Source organism: Alternaria arborescens (assembly GCF_004154835.1).
Source record: "Alternaria arborescens strain FERA 675 chromosome Unknown contig_6, whole genome shotgun sequence".
Lineage (NCBI taxonomy): Eukaryota > Fungi > Ascomycota > Dothideomycetes > Pleosporales > Pleosporaceae > Alternaria > Alternaria arborescens.
In genome coordinates, this window is record NW_021167861.1 from 734,609 (window position 1) to 754,551 (window position 19,943).

A 19,943-nucleotide genomic window follows, 5' to 3' on the forward strand; every position below is an offset into this window, starting at 1 on the left:
TCGGCGTCTCAGGGAGTCTGCATCCGCGGTGGCACCGATGCTACGTACGGTTGCGGTTAGGCGACTGTGAAGCTTGCCATGCTGCGAACTTGAGCATGATGCCTGTTCCGCACAAAGACTGATATCTATCATCAGGCATAAATTACATGGTTGGTTTAAACGAGGGATGGCACTCATCAGCCAGTCCCTTCGCGTTCGTCTTCGATACCAATATGAGCGCACGGCAAGGCGTTCGCGAAAGCTGCAATCCGGTAAGAAACGTACTGAAGACGTTGACTAGCAAACCCAGAACCAGGTTACCCACGAGCCGCAAAATGCGCTCTAATCGTCTGACAGAGCTTTGGTATCGCCTCATTGGCAATGAAAGAGGGGTAATGTTGGCTTATTAGCTTTCTGCAAGTCTGTCGAAGTGGCGACATTAGCCTCCTTTCTTTTTGGCTCCACAGTAAGCTCGTGACACACCCGTCTATCTAGCGAGCAAACTCGTGGTGCATTGCGGGACGACGTTGCATACGCCATTCGCGAGTAAGTCGGTTGTTTCGTTTAGACATGTGAACGACAGGTCGGCCGAAGAATCTTTCACAGTAACAAGTGTTTCGAAACCCATGAAGTTCACAGAGTGAGCTGTGTCAGAGCTCAAGCGAAGGTTTCAGCGATGATCCCGCACAACGTGCGACACTTCCCCAGTTCATGAACGTCGCTCGAACGCTTCCAGGAGTTACCCTTCATTTAGGTGAGGATACGCGTGTGCGCGGGATGTTGGGCTCCTGTCAGCATCCTGAAGTGCTTTTCAAACTCTTGACAGCTCCTGCATTGGCTGCATGGTGGCAGTCGAGACTGTGACACCTACCGCAACAGTATATGTCTCCCGCTCTACATCCGTTCAGTTGGGTTTGCTTCTGGCCGGGCCGGCGTGAGTTGATACTTGAGATGTCGGCGCATGCTGAGGGCGCATCCAATGCGGAAGCGGTGCGCCAACCTGCAGCTCGTGTTCTTCGATTCTCCTCTCTCCCAAGATTTTTCGGAGATGTCAAATCCATATCAGAGTGATTAGAAGGACACATCGGAGTATCATCGACGTGAGGACTCTAGGTCTGGGTGTGGACAGGGCAAAGTATGATGACCGAAAGAGGAAAGGCTAAAGCGGGGTGCCTTACTTCATAAGCCAAGGACCACCCTTTCGTCACGATAACGCAACATCCGAATAGCTATGCTTGCTATCGCAATGCAGTAACACAGAATAAGAGCATTTGACACAGGAAGTTAAGCTTTGTAGTTGGGTCCAGATTTTGCAATGGCAGACAAAGGCAGTCGTGATGCCCTGGGCTTCCAATTATCGTCGTCGTTACCCAGTCGCGTGCATCCAGTGGCAGCATGTGTATTATGCATCTCAGCCGTAAGTGCCCTGTCAGTATGCAAAGTGGCTCCCTTCGATGCTAATCCGTCAACAAAGCTAGCGTTCGCATACGCGTTCTACAACGCGTTCCTCCATCCGCTACGCCACTACCCCGGTCCGCTGCTTTGGCGATCCTTCCACATTCCCTATGTTATCTCGACGCACCGTGGCGAAATTCACAAGCGGTTTACTGAATTTCACACCAAGTATGGGCCAGTTGTACGTGTAGCCCCTAACGAACTTTCCTATGCCGACAGTCGTGCATTGAAAGAGATCTATATCACACGCCCGGGCCATCTACCCTTCGAACGTAACCGTACCTCATTCAAGAAGATGTCACCAACCGAACCTAACTCAATCATGAACTGGCATGAGGAAGACCATACGAGGTACAGACGTGCTTTTGCAAATTCCTTCTCAGAGAAAAGCTTGAAAGAACAGGCACCAGTCATTGAGAGCTACGTTGATCTCTTCATGGAACAAATGAAAAAGAGAAAGGCTGTCGATCTTGAGAAATGGTTGAACTACCTGACTTTTGACATCTCTGGAGACTTCACCTATGGCGAGTCTTGGGATTGTGTTGCAAACGGCAAAGCGCATCCCTGGGTCGATATTGCCCAGGACTTTGGCAAAGGGCTTGCCTTGATCGGCTCGATCAACCATTACCCTCCTATCGATAAACTACTCCGACACATCATCCCTAAACGCATCTTGCAAAGGAGTATGGACCATCGTAAGCTGAGTATGGAACAAGCTCAGAAGAGAATAGCACTGAATGTAGAGCGGCCGGACTGGGTAACTCCGACGAAGAAGTATAGTGATCAAAAGGATCAATTCACAGATGCTGAGTGGGGAATCAACTTACTCGTAATTGCGTTTGCTGGGAGCGAAACAACAGCGAGTGCTCTGACTGCGATCGTAAGAATGTTGTTGCAGCACAGAGGTGTCTTGCATCGACTCACAGCAGAGATCAGGGATAATTTCCAGAATGAGAGCGACATGACGGTAGCATCGACAAGCAACTTGCCTTATCTAAACGCGGTCATCAATGAGGGCATGCGACTTGGCCCTCCCACCGCCATCGGAGTACCTCGCATTGCTCCCAAAGGCGGAGATACTGTGTGCGACCAATGGGTTCCTGAAGGCGTAAGAGATTCATGCTCCCATACTACCTCAACCTAACTAAACTCTTCTGAATAGACCTACGTGACCTACAATCAATACTCCGCCTATAGACAACCGTGCAACTTCCGCAACCCAAACTCCTTTATACCAGAGAGATTCCTACATCCAAAGCCAGAACAAGACAACATGGCTGCGTTTGCGCCTTTTATGGTGGGTAGACATAGTTGCATAGGTGCCAAGGTTGCTTACAACGAGATGCGACTGATACTTGCGAGATTGTTGTGGAGTTTCAATATCAGGTTAAAGGATGATCTGGATAGGTGGGATTGGGGAGAGCAGTGCACATATATATTTTGGGTATGATCTATCGTATGATCGGATCCTGCGGTAACCAATGCTAACGGCGATGTAGGATAAAAAGCCATTGGAAGTCACCTTGGAACATGCTTCCAAATGAAAACGTAAGGCTATCAGCAGTCAGTCAGCATGCAGGATAGGACGGTGGAATCAATCGTTTCAAGTGTTTGTTTTCAGGCAGTATAGTGATTTGATCTCAGACTGCGTTGTTTGTAGTGTCCCACCATATTCATGATTGAATTCTCCATCTGTCAAACAAGCCTGAATTTGGCAAAGTCCTGCAGCGAGAACCTCACATCTGGTGTTAGATACTGGTGTTGCACAATCATACTATGACCGTTGCTTGGGTGAGCGTGCATGAGCATAATACATGAGCCTGGCGACGTTTACGCAACGGCCTTGCGCGCCTCAACGGCCTTCTCATACGCCTTGAGGTCGACATTGCCGGCATTCCAGACAGTGACGGCCTGTACAAAGACGCCCTGCTCCTTCCTGCGCTCGACATAGCCGATGACGTTGAGCCATGTGCCGATATCTACGTCGAGATGCTTGATGCGCTCCAGTACGTGTTGGACATCGAGGTTCGCGATGACGGGCGGGCTAGATGTCGGGTAGTTGTGCTTAAGGCGCAGTGTTGCGGTCTCAGTGACGTAGTCATCGATGCTGCGATACAGTTAGTCTCTGCGACGTGATCGGGAACGACTCGGTGCACCAGCCCAGAAAGCGGACTTTGTTGCCCTGCGCGCATGCGGGCAAGTCACCCAGCAGCACCAAATTCGAGGCAACGGGGCCAGACATGGTGGTGAAGGCGCCGCAGAAGGCGGTGGAAACCGGAGCCGAGATGCACGTGCCATGGTTAGCGCGGACGACATCATACCCTCGTGCATCCAGGCCCGATTCATGACCAGCCAGGCACCCTTCAGTCACTCCAACGCCGCCGCTCCAACAACACGAACCTCTGCGAACTCTCCTCACCTGCCATAACTCGGAAACCCCACGAATTCCTACAAAGTACGTGCGAACTACGCACCGCCCCCCCGCAGCCCCGCCAACCCACACTCTGATAGGCTTCGAGTCAGCTGCATCGGCTTGCGATAGCGTCAAGCGAACCAAAGTTGCTAACTGAAGACCTCCAGAACTACTTCAACATGAGCGGCTGGGGCCTGGGCTGGTTTGGCGGTGGCCAGGCGAAGAAGGAGGCGCCAAAGAAGGCCATCCTCCAGCTTCGAGGCCAACTTGAGATGCTGAACAAGCGGGAGAAGCACCTGCAAAATCAGATGGATGAGCAAGATGCGCTGGCGCGAAAACACGTTTCTACCAACAAGCAAGGCAAGTTCGCATGCATCCCGCTTTCTGCTGTTGTCGCTGACGCCTGCCATAGCTGCCAAGTCGGCGTTACGGCGAAAGAAGCAGTTCGAGCACTCACTCGAGCAGACCAGTTCACAGATCATGACGCTAGAAAGGGAGATCTACTCCATCGAGACGGCCAATATCAACAAGGAGACGCTGGACGCCATGAAGAATGCAGGAAACGCCATGAAGCAGATACACTCCGGCCTGACCATCGACAAGGTCGACAATGTCATGTACGCTTTTTGCACAAAACAAGCCTCACCGAATAGTTTGCTAATCATGTGGGCAGGGAGGACCTCCGCGAGCAACACGCAATCGGCGAAGAGATTAGCGAAGCCATCACCTCGGGCGTCGCCTCCAACGGCATCGACGAAGACGAACTGGACGAGGAACTCGCAGAGCTACAACAAGAAAAGCTCGACGAGCAAATGCTCAACACTGGCAACGTGCCCATCCACGATGCCCCATCGTCACAGAAGCTACCACAGGCACCAAGTACCAACCCCAAGGCACCACAGCGGGTTGAAGAGGACGACGAAGAGGAGGAGTTGCGGAAGCTACAGGCTGAGATGGCCATGTAAGCGGCTGTGCCAGCTCAACCTATTGCTATCGAATGAGCATAGCGAATCCGAGTGGCGGGGTTTTCAGGCGTACGGCGACATCAACAGAAGCGGCATCTTGGGCTTAAGCTTCTTCTTTTCTATATATAATCGCAGCATTTGGGCTTTGGATTTGTGTCGAGGCACCTACTCTACCTACGAGATACGCAGGCAATACCAGACTCTTTACCGTTTGGCCCTTTTTTTTTTTTTTTACGTGTAAAGCTTCATTATTTCATCAGCTACAGCTGTGTACTGTGCGCCATGTTTCCGACCGCAAAAGTACCCCATCAGGCAACAGCTTATCAGATCAGGCATCCATAAATGCTTAAATAATTGTGCTCTTGAACGCGCGTCGAGATTGAAAGAGGGTGCTTTCTCTGCTACATTGGAAACAAGTTGCCGGGCTAGGCAGCACTGTACCGTATCAACACACCACATACTACACGATCATGACCAGACACCCAAAGTTTATAGAATTGTATATCATTTTTATGGCCGATGCGATGCTACCGCTGCTTGTCGCTGTCATCTATCTACTCGAAACAGTCATGTTTACCATAACGCATATATCCCATATTCGACGTAAAAACCTACGCGAAATTTCACTTTTAGTAGAACCCCCAACCAAGCTACGCTGTCAAGGGTATCAATGTTGGCAAAGCCAAAATGCTTCCGCCTAAAACGCCAAACTCAAATGCTAGCTAGCTCCAAACAGGCTTGGAACGCCGAGTAGAGGGGAGAGAAACAAGTGACAAGCATAGGCAGAGGCCAGGCGAGGAAGTTTTGAAAACGAGCGTATTAAGAATAGAAAAGGCGCCGTAAGAATAAAAGCTACTCAGCTTTCTTCGATACATCTTGACTGTTCTCCGTCTTCTTGGCTTCTTCTGCGCCGGGTGCGCTGTCTGCGGTCAACTCGGTCATTGGACGTCGCAGCGGGGTGCCATTTTGAACTGCTGGCGAACCAGGCACAGGCGTGATGGGCTCGACGCTGGGACGATGTGAAGGCGCCATGGGAGGAGCTGGTGATGCACCAGTCATGTTTGGCGTAAACTTCTGCGGTTCGCTGTTCTCACGTGTCGGTGCTGGGGACGCGGTGCCCGTCGGATTTGCAGACTGTGGTGCTGGTTGGTATTGCTGAGCCATCGTGTTTGCCGCTGCACCTGCTGCGGCGAACGCTGCCGCAGTACTCGCTTCATCTTCATCTTTGACATCAGGTGCCCTCTTGACATGTTTGTTAATGCTCTCCACGCCGCAGATGGATATAAGCAACTTTCTTTCTTGGTCCGTCAATGTCGATTCAGGTACGGTTCTGTCTACGCAAGCTCTGATGGCGTTGTCCACTTTCTTCTGCTCCTCAGGGCCTGGCCTCTTGTCAAGGTACACGTGACGGTACGCTTCGAGCTGGCGAATGAGGTCTGGATGAACTCCAATCGGGTAACGTCCGGACGGATGAGGTGCCGAAGCGTCGCTAGGAGGCCCTGGTTGTGAGGGCGTCTGAGACGGAGGCGGACCGTAAGGCGACGCTGAAGGCTGTGGCTGCGATGCCGGAGGAGCATTCGACTGCTGACTTTGTGGTGGATATGCTCCATAGGGACGAGGCGGACCAGGGCCATACGGGCTCGCGCCAGTGTTAGCATATGGACCACCGTATGGACTGGGTGCCGGAGGTTGGCTGTATGGCGATTGTTGTGGAGCAGCTGTAGGATAGAGAACGCCGTACTGACCACTCGAACCGGCTGCTGAGGAAGTTGGCGGAGCCTGCGAGTTAGGCTGCGGATACGGTCGTGGAGGATTGGGCGCTGGCGGACTCCCAGCAGTGTTACCACCGCCGCCCCAAGGGGACGCATAAGGCGATGGATGGGGTGCGTTCTGAGACGTGTTCGATGCAGCTGAGTTACTCTCATTACGAGCCATGCTGGGTGGTAAGCGAGGTTGCGCGAGACTAGGTGGCAGTCTTGGTGGTGGTGGCTGCGGCATCGCATGAGGCATGCCCGGGTGATACGGGTATCCAGGCTGGGGATACGGCTGATATCCATTCGGTGGTTGGTAGTACTGTCGCGGAGCATTGCTAAGAGGAGGACTGGCTTGCCTCTTCCTGCGTTCCTTCTCGATCGAGACTTCGGGGTTGATTCTCCAAAGGTAGCCTTTACCCTCCTTATCACCCTTCATGAAAGCGTCGTGCTGACCAAGGTTGTGGCGCACACTAGACTGCCAACCGCTCGTAGTAGTCTTGAACTTGTACCAAGGATACTTCCGCTCAATGTAAGTATATATGGATTGAAGGTTCATCTGGCCAGTGGGTGAAGACGAGATCGCCTCGTGGATCAGTACAACATAGTTGGCTGTGGGTCGTTGCAGCTGTTCCTCGGTGTAGTCTTCAATGCGCATCTCAGGTGAAGGCGTCCGAGGCGGTCTGATGGGCTTCGTTTGTTTCTGGAGACTGGACAAGCTACCATCGCCCTGCTCCGTTGTCTCCATAACTCCATCATCTTCGCCATCGCCAGCATTTGATTCTTTGCGTTTGGGTGCTTTCGGCTTGATAGTCGGGATCGGAATGTCAGCTGGGTCGATGCCAGCAGCTCTTGCCCTCTCAATATCCTTAGCCTGTTTAATGAGCTGCGAACGCTGGCGCTTTGACATGATGCCATCCTTGGGCGGTCTGCCTGGTCCTTTGCGCTTCTCAACGACATGACCGATAAGATTCCGTGGCAAATTGTGCTGGAGAGCCATCTCCTCCGTAATGAGCCCATCGATATCTCCGGCTTCGAGTTCGCCTTCGTGTGGCTTGCGTAGTAAAGGCGGACTATCGTTCGGTGGGGGCTTACTTGGCTGCTCGGGCTTTGGAGCCATGGGGATATCTTTGACGGGCTCCTCGACTGGCGTCTCGTCCTTGACAGGCGCTTTTGCGGGAGTCTTGGCTGGTGCTTTGCCCTTGTCTTTCGGCTCTTTGGTTTCCTTGGGTTCCTTGGGCTCTCTGGGCGGCGCAACTTCCTTCTCTTTGGGTTCCTTTGGTTCCTTGGGCTCTTTGCGCTCCTTCTGAATTTTGGGCTCCTTCGTAGATTCACGAATCGCTTCCTTGAGCTTCGCAGTGTCTTTGACTTTGAGCTTGACCTTCTTTGTTGGTGGCTCTTCAGGCGTGAGTTCGCGCTGCTGATGCTTCCTCTTGTGCGCTTTCTTGCTTTCTTTCGAGGGAGCGGGAGGCAGATTCTTTATCTTGAGCTTGAGACTTGTCTTCTGCCGCGGCTTAGGAGCAGGTTCTTCATAATCGTCCATTTCTTCATCGGCGAGTCCGTCATCGTCATCGCTGTCACTGACAGGATGGTGGTAGTAGACATGGCGCGGGTTGACGCTCTGCTGGTCTTCGCTCTCAGAACTGATATGCTCGTCACTTTCCAACTGACCGTTCCCATTTTCGAAAGAGAAACTCATAGGTCGCGATCCAGACTCCTGGCGATGGCGTTGCTGCTCTGTGAGCGCGACGTCTGGGAGGAAGAAGTGTATGTTCACAGCACCCAGCTGCAAGTGGTCGCCATGATCCAAAGGTACAGTTTCACCCTTGGGATAAAAGTCTCCCTCGTGATGCAGACCATTGTTACCCAGGACATGGATACAGAAGTGACCCGCGTCAAAGTCAAAAAAGATCTTGGCATGCTCCCGTGATATGCCTTTGGGACCCAACGATCCTGTCCTGGCTACGATCTGCTGGGGATGTATAGGCACGAATGGACAGTCGTTGGGGTCTTCGGGGACGTGGCCGTCGAATTGGGCAGGTACTTCGGGGAAGGCCTGCATGATCATGTCTTGTGGCGCGCGCTCGGCAGGCTTTTCCTCGCCAGATTCGCCCGTGGGGTGTGAATTTGAGCTGAGAGAGTGCGACGCATTGCTCTGGCGACGCTGCTGGTACTCCATGGGCATCGACTCGATGGGTGCACTGAGGATGCCGCCCTTCTCGGAGATGACGCTACGGGCGCCACCCTTTTTGTGTTTCTTCTTCTTCTTGTCCTTCTTCGCATTGGCCTCGTCCATGCCAGTCAAGTGTTCGCGAGCAGCCTGCACATGGCCCTTTGCGTGCAGTGCCTCGGCCTTGATGAGGCGCTTCATGTCTCTGTGCGCGAGATCGAGATTGCGGCCCAGGGTGATCTGGTAGGTATGCATGTAGTAGGAGCCGTCATCGAAGCGCAGACGCGCAAAGGCCGTGAGGCGCTCATTGGTTGTGGGCGGCATGAAGGCATTCATGGGCGGGAAGGCGGTCGTCATGTCCATGGGCATGGCAGTCATGTCGGCGGTCATGTCGGCGCCATTTAGGTTGTTGGACTGCGCAAAGTCGATGGGTGTGTCGAGGAGCGGCAGTCCGTTGGTGAGGGTTGTGTCCATCATGTTGTGGTCGGCAGATGGCTTCTCGCCGCCGAGGGCTGGCATGGCCGACGCATCGCTGGTCGCGGCTGCCATGTCGGGAATGCGCTTATCGGGGGCAGGCGAGAGAAGGGCGTCGGGAGTGTCATGTTCGGGGGTGACATGGTGTAAAAGCTCGTTAGAAGGGGCTACGGCCATCCTGCCGCCGCCATCTTCGTCGGGAAGTGCGTAGAGGAGTGCGAAAGGGAAGTCAAAGTCGAGGGAATAGTGGTCTAGGATGCCGTCCGCTGCAGGTGGTTAGCGGCGCGCTTGTTTTTCGCCCAGCAAACCGCGTCGCGGTGTCGCGCAATACATACAGGCCAGGTGAGGTCCGAAGAAGGCGGAGCTGCTCTTGCCTAAGCGGTCTTCTGTTTGCAAAGGGCCTTCGTCGTGCTGTCGCAGCGGGTTGGTGTCTTCGGAGGATGTCGGTCGACGCTGCTCATGAGAGGCTTGCGCCGGGCCTAATCCTGCTGCACGTGGGTCTTGGCCGCCCATCTCCGCAACACGGTCCGGCGCCGATGAGAAAGACCAACTTGATGCTTGGGAGATGAACATCGACTGTGCATCGAAAATATCTTCCAATCTGAGCGGCCGCAAAAGCGCCTCGTTCTCTGGATCTCCATCTGTTGGATTCATCGTCCGTGCATTTGACTCTGGTGGCAGCAAGAGCAGGTTGAGAAGAAGTGACGGCGCAGGCGGGATCGCGACGTGAAAAGACTGTGGGAAGAGGGTGTACACTTCTCCAAACAAGATACAGCCTCGCAGGTGAACGCGCTCTTCGGCACCCTTGGCCGCTCTTTGGTAGAAGGAGCGATCCATCCAAACTTTCACCCTCCGCACCAATCGCAGCAATACAGAACCAAGACATCTGCATTACCCGTCGGTTTGCCAGTAAGCGTCCATTACATGGCACCCAAGAAGAAGACCCAGCAAGGCGCATCTAGCCGGCCAGCACCCTCGTCTGAACCGGCGAGACAGCCCCCCAACTGGCCTGCCTTCACTCCTCTCGTACCACAAGAGGACCTTGCCCTGCAGGAGGTGCTTCACAAGCAGATCGTCACTATCCCCAACTTCTTCACAGCGTCACTATGCAAGACGTACGTTTCCTTCCTGTCGTCACTACCACTGACGACTACGCCCGGAAAGCCTAAGAAAGGTGATGCGGTGCGCGTGAACGACCGCTACCAGATTGATGATCCCGCATTCGCTGAACGACTGTGGAGCCAGACCGGGCTAAGAAAGCTGGTCAGCGGAGATGTTGAGGAAGGGGCGCTTGGTCTCAGTGTAGAACAGCGGAAGGACCTGTGGGGCGGCGAGGTGCTTGGCTTGAACCAGAATATTCGCATCTACAGGTACTCCAAGGGCCAGTTCTTCGATCAGCATTGTACATCATCCCTACTGAACGACTTGTTCAAAGCCATCTGACAGTCATAGACCAATTGCTAACAGAGTCAGATGATGATTCCAATAATGTAATGATCCAGCCCTCTGGTTCCCAGCCGGTACCAGCGCGTACCACCTGGACCTTGTTAATATACCTCACCTCTCCAGCAACAGGCTGCATGGGTGGAGAGACGGTGTTTTACCCAGACCTGCCAAGAAAGAAGAGTCGGGATCCGCCACCTGAGCCCCTCGTTGTCGACCTTGAAGTTGGTCTTGCGCTACTGCACCGACATGGCGCAGACTGCATGCTGCACGAAGGACGTGAGGTCACCGGCGGCGAGAAATGGGTCATCAGGAGCGACTTGTGTGTCAAGCGATGAGTCGTGCTTCTGAGAGACAACGACCCCCAACGGACTCGCCATCTTCAACGCTATCCCGGGTGGGCAGAGTTGACTTTGACATTCGCAACAACAAGCCAAACTCGCGGATGTCAATACATGTCGCCACAGTCTGTTGCTGTGTGTGTGTTACCATGGCCATTGTGTTACGTGGTTTGCATGCCAAAGCTTAGATGCGATGGGCTACTCCTTCCTGGACCCCGCCCGACATCTGTGTCGCAAGCCTAGATTACATCTCTGAACTTACCAGTGTAGTTTGTAATCTCACGGGACCGTTGAGAGAATGCGATGGATGCGCGCAGGTAGCTGCGACACTAACCATATGTTGTGTTGTTGGGTTGACTGAGATCAGCTATCAGCACTGCGGAATCGACGAATACGATGTAGACACCCACTATGAAGTCCTACAAGACATCACATGGCTACAGCTGTCATACCGTGCGACCGGAAACTGATGCATGTTCGGGTAGTCCACCTATCGTAGTTTGGGTATGGCATATTCCGCCACACACACAAAGGCCTTCCTCAAATACCGATATATCGAAATATTCTTGCCTCTCTAGTCACAGAATCTGATCTCTCGAATTCTCCCCTCTTGCTTCCTAGCTCTTGCAGCTACCTCACCCTACGCTACGCTTCACTCCAAGACCCATCATATCTTTCTTCTGTGCCTTTCGATCGCACAAGTAATCTATCCCTCTCTGATGTAATAACTCTAGTATTGTGTTCAATTGTCATTATCAAGTCCCTTTACTTTGTCGAAGTAAGGAGACAGCAAGCCGGCAATACGCTTCAAGAATATGTGAACCAACACCAACTGCATTTGACTACATACAAACATTCATGCTCGATGTTTGCATTGGGTTTCACGCTATCTTCGCTTGAGGCGGAAGACGAGATAGCTTCATACTCTTGGCGATTCATCCTCGGTTTCATCCCGGCGATCTAACGAAACTTGGCATAGCCCACGTATCGCGTATCCAGGAACCCGTTTCAGCGTTCTCAACTCACGCTTAGAACTACCCATCGAGCTGTCGCCGGCGTCTACCATGAATGGCAATGACAGCTCCGACCAGGAACCACAGCCTCAGCGTTTCGGTGTGGGCCAGCATGTTTGACGTACGAGTACATCTGTACGGAGGCCGCCGCTGCCTTTGGTTCCTCAGCTGCGCTCACTTTCGTTTTTAATATCCAAGTTTACGATTGACCTGGCGTCACCAACTTACTAATCGACATGATGGAGCCACAACACCACTACGCAGATGTACGTTCGCAGGACCATCACCATGATGACGACTCATCGACGGAGGTTGAATCTTTGGTTGGGGGAGAGAAGCAATGGGCAGCAGGCGAATATCACAGCAGAGCACCACCGTCAAGAAGAAGAATAATGTGCCCGCCGCTGGTGGCAGCGATGCGATGGATATTGGTGATAGGGTTGCAGCTCGTGATCATCGGGTTGCTGGCCAGAGATCAAGGCATGCTCGACTCAACACGGTGGAAGGCACGTTCAACAAGCGCCAACGATGTAGGTGGCGATATCACCGGATGGTCCCCACATAGTGAGTCTTACTATTCGATCCATTGTCGTACCCAGTTTAACAGCCATGCAGTCCCAACGCAGATCACCAAGTTCGAGATAAACCAGACATTTGCACCCTACAACACATCGGAGTTCTTCAAGCCCGAAGTACTTCGAGCATGGAACGAACTCTTGCCTGGTACGACTCCCCTAACATCCGAATTCTTCAAAGGTTCCACTAACGCCCCACACAGTCGGCATGGGCTTTCAGAGCATTCCTGACCCAGAGAACTACCACGACCTTCCCACTCCCATCGTCTGGCCCAACGCTACTGTCTTCACGACATCCATGACCCACCAGCTCCACTGCCTCTATGCTGTCGTCGCAGTCTATTCCGGTATGACTTCAGGTCATGAGCTTGAAGAAGACCATCACTGGCACATGATCCACTGCTTTGACTACATGCGCCAAGCTATCATGTGTAGCGCGGATATGGCTCTTGAAGGGCTGGAGACGACATTTCCCGACCACAATGGTGGCAGTGATGGTTGGGACAGTAAGCATGTCTGCAAGGATCCGAAGAAGGTTAGAGAACGCCTAGAGAGTGTGAGGGCGTATGACGACCAAGAGATCTTCTAGATGGATCATGCGTCAAAAAGGATGCTTGTTTCTTTCTCCAGAGGTTTTTTCTTCGATAGAAAGGTATCGTGGACAGCGGGCCGTTTGACATGGTCTTCAAATTCGCGAATAATACATACTTTCTTATTTAGCCCGCAGGCCCAAGCCCAACCGTGAAGATTAACGACGCCTTCAACTCGACACCAGCGCATGACTTATGCTGCATTGAAACTAACCACTCCCTGCTAACTTTTTGATGTCGATTCCTACAGCAATGTTTTGCTTCTGCGTTGACAAGCTCGTCGAGTGGTGCGATTGATATGCAAATCAGAAGGAAATGTTCATGGGAAAAATGAGAACAGTTGGTGACTTCCACCTGGTCAAAAAGGTGTCCACAACATTCCTAAATCCCGACAGATATGCCACGGCCTGCCCTAGGCGTCATCAGCTTCTAAAAGAAGGGACTGTAGGTTTACACAAGCCGATGATGCACATCACGCATGACCACCGCCTCATCACTCGAGGCTCTACATCAATCATGTATTGTCAAATACTTGTAGGATCGGTGTTTCTTCGTTTTCCTATGCCTAGGTCGCACTCAGCTGGAGACACACCGAACTGTTAGGATTTGGAGACTATTGGCATAATGTATACCAAAACATCTCTACTGTTGAAGTAGACCACGGCGTTCAAGGCGGCATCTGTACCTTGACTAAAGGATACCTCCATAGTAGTCAAAACGTCACTTTACGTGGGCGTAGGATGAGTTGACAACGTGATTATATGTACAAGAAATAAGTGCACAGTTCCATAGTTCACGAAGAGTACTGACAATTGATCAGGTTCGCAGCTGTAAAAGTAGCGTTCGCTGATCAAACATCAGATCATGGACCAAAGGATGTCATCTACATAAACTTAAAAAAACAACCAGATGGTTCGAGGATCATGCTGACATTATAATGCACGATCATGTGAACTGCTATATGCATTTATAAAGACGGTTTTCCTGAGAGACTACTTATTTTTGTAGAAGCCAGGCACTCAATGCCGCTCCTGGAACTCGCATTCATGTCTACCTAGGTAATAACGCCGCTTATTTATCTTCCTCTCCCTCTATAACCTGGGTTTACAGAAGGCTGTGATAGACATACATACCTGAAAATATCGGCAGCCGAGTGGTTGCAGCTCGCGCAATGCTTACCTGGGGCTATACCAGCATGATACGTCATGCACTGAACCTTGGAATGGAACCAACCGGTTGCGAAATTATCCACGATGCTATCCACCTTCTGTTCCGCACCCGAATCAAAGATTCGCGCGTCCCAGCAACGATTACATCGAGTATGCTTACAATGTTCGCTGACACATGGTACGTTCAGCGTGCTGGCGCATGGTACGTTGAGCGAATGATCGTCTCCACAATAGTTGATATGGCAGGGGCCAACTATGGGTGAAATGCCGCCGCAACTCCAACCATGATCGGTTTCGCTATCAAGTCGCTCCCGAGCTGCCTTTTCTACTTTCTTATCGTCAGCCTTTTTGAGATTCTCAAGTGTATCCGGCTTGTCAGGGGTTTCACGAGAACCGCTATGACCTTCACTTGGGAATGATTTCTTCCCGATATTCTTCCGTGATCCAAACAATGTCATTGCTAGTAATAACTTGTTTCTGCGTCTCTCGCAAATTTAGTATCAGATACTTAGAAACTGCTATTGGAGTGTTATATATCCTGTCTGCTTGCTTTCTCTAAGCCATCGGATGACAACATTTTCACACGCACATCTTCCACCAGACGTGGTCATGAGTTGGCGGTTATTCCACAATATAACGAGTTATAATTCGATGCGTAACCTCGCTGATGCAAAATAGGTTGCTGTTAGATCCATGCTACATACGGTGATGCTCTTGCTGATTCTGCATATTGAAGCCTGCCTGCAACGGCATCAGAGATGCAAATTCTAGTCTTGAGATGCAGACTCGACGTAAAATAGGGGTATAGATTCCATGAGCGAACATGGAGGTAGATGTTGAATCTCGAGAGGAGCCGAAAATACTTTTATATCCGGTCTGATTCAGACCCTTCCTGAATTATGACCGATCTAAGCGCATAGACCGAGAAACTAGCCGTAAAACAAAAGTACCGCTATTTCTATAGTGTCAAAGACAAAGCATAATTTGAGGCGTACTCGCAGCGAAGATTGCATGTTCAGGGTATGTTCTGCATCCTGGTCGCAGCTGTTACTAAATGTAAGCGCCATGCTCCAGTCACAGATCATGGTCGCACTATGCTTGTCGACTTGTAGCAAACATCTAACCCTGTGGTACGACCGGAAATTGGCGCACGACAACTTGCTGGGGAAGCTTTACACAGACAGAGTCACAGAACGCAGTGTAATTGTAACAAGGTACGCTAGTGTACAACTCGAGGGCGATCCTTAGAGCGACGTTTTCTGCACGCTGCTATGCGTCAGCGAAGCCTCTATACCAACTTCCCTCAAGAACTACCAGCATGTTAGAGAAAGCCGCGGAGAAAATTGAGAGAGACTCCAGAAAAGCTCCGCCTTACCTGCCAGCTTGGACGCACCACCCCGTCGGTTATCCTCGATTATCTGAACGCATCTCATTCAAGCCTGAAACCGGCATATATCTTCGATTTGACGGACTCAATGCAAGACATTTGTTGTATCTCCAGGCCGAGCTGTGTGCAATGGAAAAGAATTTGTTTTGGCTTGAGCAGCAAGACAACAAAAGCACTAGCGGCAGAAGATCTGAGTACGCGACTGATTACCAGTGCATGTTGAAGGAGCCGCATGGAGAGAAGTCAGAGCAGTCCAAACTGATTATAACGATGCACGAGAAGCTGAACCAATACAGTAAGTACGGTAACATCCGGTACATGAAACCCTTGCTGATTTTGTGAAATATTAGACAAAGCTCTTATTCAGATCTCGATCCTTCACCAGCTCAAAGCGCCTGATCGTTTTGATCTTCACGATCTCCAAAGCTTTTTGGAAGGCGAAAATATGGCTCCTGAACATATGACCGGCATAGATGCAGATATTTGGGGTAAAACAGGCGATGCTGACAACCATCCTCCTGATATTGTCTGCGTCCATCCGCGTGATATTCCTGACAAGTTTTCTCATGTAGTTTCCGAGCGCGCAATATATCTCTTCAAGTACGGCATGGGTGTCTTCACCAAGGGAGATCACCATCTTGGTCGAAAAGTGTACTACGATACTACCGTTGTAAAGATCACACTTTGGGTCACCTCCATGGTCGCAGCCATGCTCCCTATTGCATCCATTCTTGTGTTGATTCAGCTTGAGTCACTCAAAGCGAAGCTGTGGACGATCGCAGCCTTCAACGTGGGAATGAGCTTCTGTTTGACGTTCTTTGCCAATGCCAAGCGAGCTGAGGTATTTGCCGTGACATCCGCGTACGTATCATGAGCTTGAAGGAGTGGCAGTCGACTGACATTATCAGATTCGCTGCTGTACTGGTCGTGTTTGTGAGTACCGATCGTGGCAACCCTTCTACGTAACAATACGCTGCCATGCACTGGACGTGTCCAGTATGACAAAACGACAAGAGGAAAGAAATTGGAGATTGCAAGCGTTGTTTCGAGTCTGTGTGATCATCAGTACTGAGGTCTTCGAGTACTACAAATGCATGTGGTAGAAAGAAACCACCTATTACAGGCTTATGCTGGCTTCAGGACGCGTTGTCGAACGCCGTGAAGGGTCATGACAACGCAATGCACAACTGCCGAGACAACAGTTACAAGCGCTTCGTGATGCGAATGAGTGGCGGCCCGTAAGTGATGGCAGTGCACAGAAGAGTGTGCGGACATGAGCACCTCCTTTCGCATCCGGGCCTTCCACGCCAAGGCGCCTGTGGGGCTAAACCTCCGCGTTTCCCTTCTCATCTTGCGCGAACCCCAACCGCGTCCTTCCCGTCTACCCCAAGTCCATGTCGCGGCACCCATGCAAGCCTTCAATGTCATTGGAACAGCACTGAAGATAGTCGAGCCCAGACGTTCGACGAAGTTGTTGTTCGCGCCTTTCTCCCTAACTAGCTATCAATAATTCTTCACCAATGACACCATCTTCACGATGTGATATACTAGAGCTGTCATTTCATAGTTCCGCCGCCGGCACGCGCCCCAAACGTGCGCTTGGAAACCCCACCACATGGCTAAGAGCCTCAAGACGGCCCAAGAATAACCCCGCAAAATGGCCAACCCGCCGTTGCACGCCCAGACAGGCTGAGCACTGACTTGCTCGGTGTTTTTACTGGACATGAGATCTGCGCTCATTTTCTCTTACCATCATCATTGGACGGTTCTCGGTGTTGGCATCTCGGCATGACAGTAACTCCGCGAGGTAAGGCAACGTTGGCACTTCGGGGTCAATTGGCACAAGGAGCAGTATCCTCTCCAGGCCTTTTCTCCTTGTCCAAGACTTTTTTCTTACAGGTCCGGGTCTTTCGGTAGCTTGGTATAGATCTCATTGAACCATGATCCTCGTCTATCCGACCCCTATGGATCTGTACTTGAATTACGAAATGACCATTAGGCTCGATATACGTTAGCTATACGACCGATCGAATGGAACACACGGCATGCCCAGCCACGAAGCCTCCAGACCTTTAAAGACAGCGCTCTGCTTGAAATCCGGAACTTGCCTCGGTAGGCGTCATCGTCTTATCAATATAAGTGGATGCATGACTGCCAGAATGATCTACAACTGCTCGTCTCCCTGTGACGATCTCCTCCTTTCTTTTTGATCCTTCTCGAGGAGAAACTAAACCAGTACTCCTTTGCCCACCATGAATAGCGATGACGAGTACAAACAAAACACTGTCCACAAGGAAGTGTACAGCCCGCCAGCTACAGACAGCAATGCCGCGGATTACGCTTACGATCAGATTGAAGAGAAGAGGTTGATTCGCAAAGTCGATTGGAGACTTCTACCAATCTTGGGCGCGCTTTACTCTATCGCGCTGATAGATCGCACGAACGTGAGTTCAAATCCTTTTCTAGTCCCCGTGTTCAGGGAAACTTTGCTGAGAAGAGAATTGACAGATTTCCAATGCGCGTGTTGCTGGAATGGGGACAGATCTTGACCTCCAGATCGGTGATCGATATACCATCGTCTTGGTCCTCTTCTTTCCTACGTACTTCCTGCTCGAACTTCCGTCTAACATCGTCCTTCGAAAAGTTGGGAGTGCCAACTGGCTGGCCTTTATCGCTGTGTCGTGGGGCGCTGTCATGATAGGGCAGGGCTTCGTCGAGAGTTGGATATCGCTCGCCATATGCCGTGTGTTGCTCGGAGCGTTCGAGGCGGGCTTCTTCCCCGGATGTGTATATCTCATCACTTGCTGGTACCGTCGCTATGAAACACAAAAGCGGTATGCGACCCGCATCAAACCGTATCATGGTAGCAGTAGCTTACAGGACACGCAGACTTGGTGGCTTCTATCTCTTCTCAGTCGGTATTGGTGGTCTTGCAAACATCCTTGCATACGGCCTCATGCAGATGGAAGGTGTCGGTGGTATTCGGGGCTGGAGATGGTAATATATACCCTATACAAATTGTATGCGAGATATGTACTGACTTCACATACTCAAATTTTAGGATATTCATAATCGAAGGGATCATCACCTGTCTAGTTGCAATCGCAGCCTGGTTCATCATCTTGGACTTTCCCGATAAAGCCGAGAAGAAAGGTTTTCTCACCTCCACCGAGGCCGCTGTTATCATGCAGCGTATTGAAGACGATCGTGGCGACTCAGTAGCGGATCCTCTGACCTGGGCTAAGTTCTTCCAACATCTAAAGGACCTGAGGCTTTGGGCGTACGCCACGCTCTTCATGTCGACGACAATGCCCGCATACGCCTTCAGTTACTTCCTCCCCGTCATCCTCCTCGGCATGGGCTACTCTGCTGGGCAAGCCAACGCCCTTTCAGCGCCTCCCAGTTTGTTCGCGATGATCACAGCGTTCGGGTTCGCATGGCTAGGGGATAAGTACCGTGTGCGTGCTCCCGTTATCGCCGCTCAATCAGTCCTTGCCATCATCGGTCTCATGATTGTTGCATACGCCGAGAACAATGGGGCAAGGTACTTTGGCTCATTCCTCGGGGTATGTGGCTGCCAGGGCAACGTCCCGGCTATCCTTGCGTATCAGAGCAACAATATTCGAGGCCAAAGTAAGCGGTCCGTTGGAAGCGCTCTTCAGATTGGCTTCGGTGCAATTGGCGGCATCCTCGCGTCGACGACGTTCAAGCAAACGGAGGCACCCACATACATTACTGGGCTTTGGGTGACAACCGGTCTCCAAATCTACATCTTGTTGGTGCTGTGCTGCACTACTACGTATTTTGTGAAGAGAAATAAGGTGGTTGATCGACAGAGAGCGAACGGCGAGCCTATGGACGAAAATGAAGGGCAGGCTGGGTTCCGGTATACTATATAGGCCACCAAGGGTGACCAAGGCGTCTGACCGTACTCTTTCCGCAGTGCGTCTTGATATTGCAGTCTTTTCACGGTTGCTCTCAATCGTCTCAACGCATCGCTAGCTTTCAATCATACCTTCAACAGCTATATGATCTTGGCCGATTCACATTCAACGCGCACAGGTTACCAAAATCGACTTTGGAAAGATGGTGAGCTTGAACATGGAACTTTGCCATATACGGAGTAGGGCGGCGCGATAATGACGTTTACCGCCGGACCCTGTTTGTCGCGTCACACCCATGCTTTTGTTTCAGCGCCAGCGCTGAAGATAGTAGCGC

At 51.4% G+C, this 19,943-nt stretch overlaps 8 protein-coding genes across 8 annotated transcripts; 6 read left to right on the top strand and 2 right to left on the bottom strand.

The window, feature by feature from the left end:
- Positions 1-1,729: 1,729 nt before the first annotated feature.
- AA0111_g3482 (hypothetical protein) lies at positions 1,730-2,578 on the top strand (the record flags this gene model as incomplete). The annotated part of the gene is made up of 1 exon (XM_028649371.1): positions 1,730-2,578. The coding sequence occupies one exon, from the start codon at positions 1,730-1,732 to the stop codon at positions 2,576-2,578; it is 849 nt and encodes a 282-aa protein (XP_028509087.1).
- A 686-nt stretch (positions 2,579-3,264) lies between these two features.
- Positions 3,265-3,676, bottom strand: AA0111_g3483 (hypothetical protein; the record flags this gene model as incomplete). Its single annotated transcript, XM_028649372.1, has 2 exons — positions 3,265-3,541; positions 3,591-3,676. 2 exons carry the CDS (start codon positions 3,674-3,676, stop codon positions 3,265-3,267), a joined length of 363 nt encoding a protein of 120 aa, XP_028509086.1.
- A 350-nt stretch (positions 3,677-4,026) lies between these two features.
- Positions 4,027-4,812, top strand: AA0111_g3484 (hypothetical protein; the record flags this gene model as incomplete). Its single annotated transcript, XM_028649373.1, has 3 exons — positions 4,027-4,207; positions 4,260-4,464; positions 4,521-4,812. The coding sequence occupies 3 exons, from the start codon at positions 4,027-4,029 to the stop codon at positions 4,810-4,812; spliced, it is 678 nt and encodes a 225-aa protein (XP_028509093.1).
- An 852-nt stretch (positions 4,813-5,664) lies between these two features.
- AA0111_g3485 (hypothetical protein) lies at positions 5,665-9,861 on the bottom strand (the record flags this gene model as incomplete). The annotated part of the gene is made up of 2 exons (XM_028649374.1): positions 5,665-9,473; positions 9,543-9,861. The coding sequence occupies 2 exons, from the start codon at positions 9,859-9,861 to the stop codon at positions 5,665-5,667; spliced, it is 4,128 nt and encodes a 1,375-aa protein (XP_028509092.1).
- A 270-nt stretch (positions 9,862-10,131) lies between these two features.
- On the top strand, positions 10,132-10,988 carry AA0111_g3486 (hypothetical protein; the record flags this gene model as incomplete). Its single annotated transcript, XM_028649375.1, has 2 exons — positions 10,132-10,609; positions 10,681-10,988. 2 exons carry the CDS (start codon positions 10,132-10,134, stop codon positions 10,986-10,988), a joined length of 786 nt encoding a protein of 261 aa, XP_028509091.1.
- Positions 10,989-12,344: 1,356 nt separating this feature from the next.
- On the top strand, positions 12,345-13,168 carry AA0111_g3487 (hypothetical protein; the record flags this gene model as incomplete). The annotated part of the gene is made up of 3 exons (XM_028649376.1): positions 12,345-12,534; positions 12,620-12,727; positions 12,783-13,168. 3 exons carry the CDS (start codon positions 12,345-12,347, stop codon positions 13,166-13,168), a joined length of 684 nt encoding a protein of 227 aa, XP_028509090.1.
- Positions 13,169-15,656: 2,488 nt separating this feature from the next.
- Positions 15,657-16,691, top strand: AA0111_g3488 (hypothetical protein; the record flags this gene model as incomplete). Its single annotated transcript, XM_028649377.1, has 3 exons — positions 15,657-16,020; positions 16,076-16,586; positions 16,634-16,691. The coding sequence occupies 3 exons, from the start codon at positions 15,657-15,659 to the stop codon at positions 16,689-16,691; spliced, it is 933 nt and encodes a 310-aa protein (XP_028509085.1).
- Positions 16,692-17,977: 1,286 nt separating this feature from the next.
- On the top strand, positions 17,978-19,624 carry AA0111_g3489 (hypothetical protein; the record flags this gene model as incomplete). Its single annotated transcript, XM_028649378.1, has 4 exons — positions 17,978-18,169; positions 18,234-18,559; positions 18,615-18,722; positions 18,787-19,624. The coding sequence occupies 4 exons, from the start codon at positions 17,978-17,980 to the stop codon at positions 19,622-19,624; spliced, it is 1,464 nt and encodes a 487-aa protein (XP_028509084.1).
- Between the last annotated feature and the right edge of the window lie 319 nt (positions 19,625-19,943).